Genomic DNA, 7,218 nt, shown 5'->3' on the forward strand with positions numbered 1-7,218 from the left:
GAGCAGGAGGAGCACTGCCAGAGCCCTGCAAAATGACCTCCAGCAGGCTACAAATGTGCATGTGTCTGCTCAAACGGTCAGAAACAGACTCCATGAGGGTGGTTTGAGGGCCCAACGTCCACAGGTGGGGGTTGTGCTTACAGCCCAACACCATGCAGGACGTTTGGCAAAATTCCAAATAGTTTCCATAATGTCCACAGAAACATGTCAAAAGTTTTTTTATAATCAATCCTCAGGTTGTTTTTAAAATATATAATCTATAATATATCAATCGCAAATGTCTTTCACAGTAGGAGAAGGAAAAGCAATACCTATCCAAACTCTGTTGCACGAGCAAAACTCATGTGACCACTTGACGCGATGTTATCGTTCTGGCTCATTTTTCAAAATATAAGCCTGAAACTATGTCTGAAGATTGTTGACACCTTGAGGAGCTGATAAGAAAAGGAATCTGGTTTATATCCCTTTAAATCAAGCAAAGGGAGGCTATGGAACATGGAGTTTTCAAAATAGAAGCCACTTCCTGTTTTGATTTTCCTCAGGGTTTCGCCTGCAATATCAGTTCTGTTATACTCACAGACAATATTTTTACAGTTTTGGAAACTTTAGAGTGTTTTCTATCCAATACTAATAATAATATGCATATATTAGCAACTGAGACTGAGGAGCTGGCCGTTTACAATGGGCACCTTTTCATCCAAGCTACTCAATACTGCCCCTGCAGCCATAAAAAGTTATCCAACATATTATACTGAAACATGGTATCAGAAGTGGCTCGAAAACCACAAGTTTGTTATTTTTGTAGCTAAGTACAGTATAGGCGAAGCTACGTTCCATATGCGAACACACACTGTTTCCTACTCCTAGTTACAACACTGATCAACTCGTTGTTAGCTGGCATCACTACTTACCTTGATGGCTGAAGGCAAAGAGATCTCCTATTCTATTGCTATGGCAGCAAACATTCCGCCACCAAATCCCACGATTGTATATTTTTTACACATATTGAAACCCTACTTCCATTTATTTGTATGGGTACCATGACTCTCATGTTTGTGAGAGTCCCAACTTTCCATAGAGTGGTCATATTAGTTAGTGGGCTGAACCGTTCAGATGCTACAGATGTTTTTATGAGAAGGCCGAATTTGTCTCCAGTCTGACAAACAGCACTTTCCGCTACAGATGCTGAAAGGCCACTATAGGCAGATATGGAAGGCCACTATAGACAGATATGGAAGGCCACTATAGGCAGATATGGAAGGCCACTATAGGCAGATATGGAAGGCCACTATAGACAGATATGGAAGGCCACTATAGGCAGATATGGAAGGCCACTATAGGCAGATATGGAAGGCCACTATAGGCAGATATGGAAGGCCACTATAGGCAGATATGGAAGGCCACTATAGGCAGATATGGAAGGCCACTATAGGCAGATATGGAAGGCCACTATAGGCAGATATGGAAGGCCACTATAGGCAGATATGGAAGGCCACTATAGGCAGATATGGAAGGCCACTATAGGCAGATATGCTAGATTGAGAAGCAGCCCATGCAAAAAAACAGATATCTCTAGCTTAAACTGACAGATTTTAAAGGGCATTTCCTCATTATGTTCATTAGATTGATGCTCCTTGCATCAATAGACTAGATACTACTGACCATGCGGACAGTATTTGAAAACTCATTGGTTATGTCTTGTTTTTAGACCCAAATTAATAAACAAACAACACAGCATCAGCTTAGTTAATTTATTCATCAGGCACAGTTCTGGGGGTGTCCAACACCAGCGTCCTCCTGCTGGACCCCAGCTCTGACATACTCTACCTGGGAGCCAGAGGCTCCATTCTGGTCCTGCACACCTCCAACCTGAGGGAGGGAGGGACATAGAGATGAGAGAGAGAGAGGGGGGGATGGAGGGAGGGAGGAAGGAAGAAGATACAGTGAGAGAGAGAGAGAGAGAGAGAGAGAGAGAGAGAGGTGGGGGGGTGAGGAAGGGAGGGAGACTTCTTCACTTGACTGAGTGTGTGTGTTTCTCTGTGCTGCATATTGATTTATTAACCAACCAGCAGAGAATCACATGTGTATTTGCACCCCATTGGAGGACAGAAATAAGAGGGGAGCCAATCAGGGACAGCAGGGGTGGGGCCCCACCTGCTCTGAGAATCTGGTGATGAGTGACGCCTGTCGGCCAATTTAAGTCAAGACGCCAACTTTGCTCTGTAACAGTACTGTGGAGCCAGCCAGTCAATCCTTATTTGGCCATATGATTGGTCAGAAGCCATGTTGGACTGTTAGAAGTGTTCTATGGAAGAACATTAATTGTATAATTCCATGATGCCTTACGTTGTCTTTTTGTGAAAGTAGTAAATGTTTTTACATGATTTTGAATGTTTCATGGGATTTTTAAAAAAAATCCTTCAGGACCAATTGGTAGTTTCAGGTATCACTTTATTTGTGGCTTTATGTGCCACCTTGGAGGAAGTAATTAAGCATAACTTTATTGAACAATTAAACTTGTCATGTAATATTATAGATTGATCCACGGATTAATTTCACTTTGTCTAAATGTAGTACGTTAATAGTTTAAACAAAAAATACATGACGAATACAGTATTCTTGCTCAATGATTTTCTTTGTTCATTTTGCCACAAGCTGCAGAAGGTATATAAGTGCTTTAAAGTCTGATACACAGGTTAATACACACATCTTAATAATAACTATTTCTGGTAGTCAGGATGAGGTTTGTATGTAACATCCACAAATAAACCAATTAACGTATTACAATAGAAACTATGGTCACTCAACATTTTATTGTATTTATTTTTGTAAGAAGCGTGAGAATAAGAAGCTGAGCTGGTTGAATTACATCCTCTTTAGGGACAATGACTCTTTCTTAATTAATAATTGGCTTCTTAAACATTTTGCAATTCAGGTTACTCTTGGCTATTTTGGTGCTCTGTAGTTTGTTCACAACATCACACCAAAGTGTTGGATCATCTTCTTTCTTGAGTACTTCAGTAACGTTGAACACTTCATAGGGTGGAATCAACACCTCCTCTTCTTTTGTCCCCATTTTGGGGAAGGACTTCAGGTAAGCGCCAAAACACGTCTCTATCTCAAAGCAGGACTTGTCTCCAAATTCAGAATTGTCCTTGTTAAGAGAGCTGGAGGCATAGTAGCCAAATCTAATAGTTTTGTTAACTTTACCCACAAACTTCATTTTGGTTCTTCTGTATGTGATGTGACAAGATTGGTTTTTTTTTTCAGGAGGCGAATGGCGTCAGTCAGGAGGAAATGCAGGGAGTGGAACTGGAAGGAGGTTGTGTACTCATATCTATTGGTCCGGACTGCTTGGTTGAACTCTGAGTGTATTGAAGGATGACCTGTTGTGTAAGCACAGATAGCCTTGATATGATTATGTGAAAGTTTGTCGCCAACATTGTACTCAGACTTGTCCTTTCGGAATCGTTTCTTCACATTTTTTGCACACCTTTCGGCCCACTTCCAGGCATTTTTGAAGGGCTCTTTGTTTTCATGTACAAGATATTCCTTCTGCACCTTGTTGTACATTTGTTCAGTGCAGCCGTTATACATGTCGTCAACAGAGTCAGGGACCATGTCTAAGGGTATGCTGGAATTGAGACCAGGCTGATGGAGATGAACCTTCAGAGAATACGGAGGAGAATACAGAGAAACAGTTTTATATACAGTGCCTTGCGAAAGTATTCGGCCCCCTTGAACTTTGCGGCCTTTTGCCACATTTCAGGCTTCAAACATAAAGAAATAAAACTGTATTTTTTTGTGAAGAATCAACAACAAGTGGGACACAATCATGAAGTGGAACGACATTTATTGGATATTTCAAACTTTTTAAACAAATCAAAAACTGAAAATTGGGCGTGCAAAATTATTCAGCCCCTTTACTTTCAGTGCAGCAAACACTCTCCAGAAGTTCAGTGAGGATCTCTGAATGATCCAATGTTGACCTAAATGACTAATGATGAAAAATACAATCCACCTGTGTGTAATCAAGTCTCCGTATAAATGCACCTGCACTGTGATAGTCTCAGAGGTCCGTTAAAAGCGCAGAGAGCATCATGAAGAACAAGGAACACACCAGGCAGGTCCGAGATACTGTTGTGAAGAAGTTTAAAGCCGGATTTGGATACAAAAAGATTTCCCAAGCTTTAAACATCCCAAGGAGCACTGTGCAAGCGATAATATTGAAATGGAAGGAGTATCAGACCACTGCAAATCTACCAAGACCTGGCCGTCCCTCTAAACTTTCAGCTCATACAAGGAGAAGACTGATCAGAGATGCAGCCAAGAGGCCCATGATCACTCTGGATGAACTGCAGAGATCTACAGCTGAGGTGGGAGACTCTGTCCATAGGACAACAATCAGTCTATATTGCACAAATCTGGCCTTTATGGAAGAGTGGCAAGAAGAAAGCCATTTCTTAAAGATATCCATAAAAAATGTTGTTTAAAGTTTGCCACAAGCCACCTGGGAGACACACCAAACATGTGGAAGAAGGTGCTCTGGTCAGATGAAACCAAAATTGACCTTTTTGGCAACAATGCAAAACGTTATGTTTGGCGTAAAAGCAACACAGCTCATCACCCTGAACACACCATCCCCACTGTCAAACATGGTGGTGGCAGCATCATGGTTTGGGCCTGCTTTTCTTCAGCAGGGTCAGGGAAGATGGTTAAAATTGATGGGAAGATGGATGGAGCCAAATACAGGACCATTCTGGAAGAAAACCTGATGGAGTCTGCAAAAGACCTGAGACTGGGACGGAGATTTGTCTTCCAACAAGACAATGATCCAAAACATAAAGCAAAATCTACAATGGAATGGTTCAAAAATAAACATATCCAGGTGTTAGAATGGCCAAGTCAAAGTCCAGACCTGAATCCAATCGAGAATCTGTGGAAAGAACTGAAAACTGCTGTTCATAAATGCTCTCCATCCAACCTCACTGAGCTCGAGCTGTTTTGCAAGGAGGAATGGGAAAAATTTCAGTCTCTCGATGTGCAAAACTGATAGAGACATACCCCAAGCGACTTACAGCTGTAATCGCAGCAAAAGGTGGCGCTACAAAGTATTAACTTAAGGGGGCTGAATAATTTTGCACGCCCAATCTTTCAGTTTTGGATTTGTTAAAAAAGTTTGAAATATCCAATAAATGTCGTTCCACTTCATGATTGTGTCCCACTTGTTGTTGATTCTTCACAAAAAATACAGTTTTATATCTTTATGTTTGAAGCCTGAAATGTGGCAAAAGGTCGCAAAGTTCAAGGGGGCCGAATACTTTCGCAAGGCACTGTATATTATTATTATTATTTTTTTTACTGTAATAATCTTGTTCTCATCTTAAAAGTAGCAAGACTATATGCTGAAAGTACCATCTTCGAGACCAAGTCTTACCATCTTCGAGTCCACACCCAGAGTCCAAACATGGAAGATACACAGCACAGCAAAGGTTAGGATGTTGTCTCTCCCCATGACTTCAACAGCACCTGTAGTAAAACAACATTTACAGGAGACAAATACCAATCATCATAACAGTACCCAACATGATACAACATAGCTTTGATGTTTTTCATATTTTAAAACCAATTGCAAAAGCACCATATATGAGCTGATAGTAAACATACTGGCAATCATTATATTCATTATAGAAATAGCTTTGATATTATTCACTTCTAAAAATTGCCAGGACTTTTTGGAAAGCCACCATTTAATAAAGGCTTTATTGTGAAGTAAAACTACTGTCAATCAAGTCTCATTCAATAATTGTTCTTTTGGCAATTTCCTGTATTACCAAATGAGGAGAGTTACAAACCACACACCAGTCAGAGTTATACTTAAACTTCATCTTTAATAATAATTAAGCTTTTGCTATAGCATTTGACTCTCAACAATTCACTATTTCTAATGAAAAGTTGATACACCCCTCTCAACTTACATGACGAACCACAGATCTTAGGAAAACTTCACAAAGGGCCTTTTACTTGAGAAAGGAGTATCCCATAGCCAGATAGCATTAGCTATAAATTATCATCCAGTTTGGTCTCTAAGACGAGGTTCTAATCTCGTTCCTGGTACTTTATAGTACCAAAACATTACCTCATCCAAGGCATAACTCAATTGTCAACTCTAGATACTCCCATCTCAAGTAACCCCCCTGACCCCACTCCTGGACAAGCTCACTGAGGGGAGTGACTTGGCAACAGACATTGTGGAGACAAGTAATTGGTTCCCTGTTAATCACGCCATCCCTTCACATGGTTTAACAGATACATTCACATATGAAGACAATGTTCCATCCTGTTCTCTTCCCTTTCTGATATTCTGCATAGCACCAGAGACACACTAAAGAAAAACCTGACCTCTCCCCTCTCTGGGCCCCAAATGACTTTTCCTTAGCTGAGAAGGGAAAAGTGCAACTGCCAACAGTATAGTCCAAAAGGAGACATTCTCATGACAAGTATCTCACATAAGCATATTATGTAAATAAAACGTCTTATTTATCTATGTTACCCAACTAATTCTGATTCATCCTCCACATTGTCTTGCTACTTTTTTTCCAATTGACCGCAGAATGACAACAGATATATGCAAACTCTATAGAGAACGGAAGGAAACCGCTCAGGGAATTCACAATGAGGTCAATGGTGACTTTAGAACAGTTAAAGATTGTAATGCCTGTGATAGTAGAAAACTGAGCATGGATCAACAACATTGTACTCACTCCACAACACTTACCTAAATGACAGATGGAGAACGAAGCCTGTACAGAATACAATGTTGCAAAACATGCGACCTGTTTGCAATAAGACACAAAAGTAAAACTGCTAAAAAAATGGCAAATAAATAAATTATATCCTGAATACAAAGCGTTATATAAGGGGGAAAATCCAACAGAACAAATCACTGAGTACAACTTGTCATATTTTCAAGCATGGTGATGGTTGCATCATGTTATGGGTATAATTGTCATTGACAAGGACTAGGGAGTTTGGGGGGAATAAAGCTAAGCACAAGAAAAATCCTAGAGTAAAATCTTGTTCCGTCTGCTTTCCCCAGACACAGAGAAATAAATTCACCTTTCAGCAGGAAATAGCCTGAAACACAAGGCCAAATGTACATTGGAGTTGCTTAACAAGACGACATTGAATGTTCTTGAGTGGTCTAGTTCGAGTTTT

General features: G+C 40.3%; 1 protein-coding gene across 1 annotated transcript; it reads right to left on the bottom strand.

Moving 5' to 3' along the window:
- Positions 1-2,430: 2,430 nt before the first annotated feature.
- LOC121844901 (T-cell ecto-ADP-ribosyltransferase 1-like) lies at positions 2,431-6,833 on the bottom strand. Its single transcript, XM_042315385.1, is given in 4 exon segments — positions 2,431-3,258; positions 3,261-3,666; positions 5,438-5,529; positions 6,779-6,833. Coding segments are annotated over 3 exon segments (846 nt in total). The 5' UTR covers positions 5,516-5,529; positions 6,779-6,833; the 3' UTR covers positions 2,431-2,896.
- Positions 6,834-7,218: the final 385 nt, after the last annotated feature.

Source organism: Oncorhynchus tshawytscha, unplaced genomic scaffold (genome assembly GCF_018296145.1).
Source record: "Oncorhynchus tshawytscha isolate Ot180627B unplaced genomic scaffold, Otsh_v2.0 Un_contig_6794_pilon_pilon, whole genome shotgun sequence".
In the NCBI taxonomy this organism is placed as follows: domain Eukaryota; kingdom Metazoa; phylum Chordata; class Actinopteri; order Salmoniformes; family Salmonidae; genus Oncorhynchus; species Oncorhynchus tshawytscha.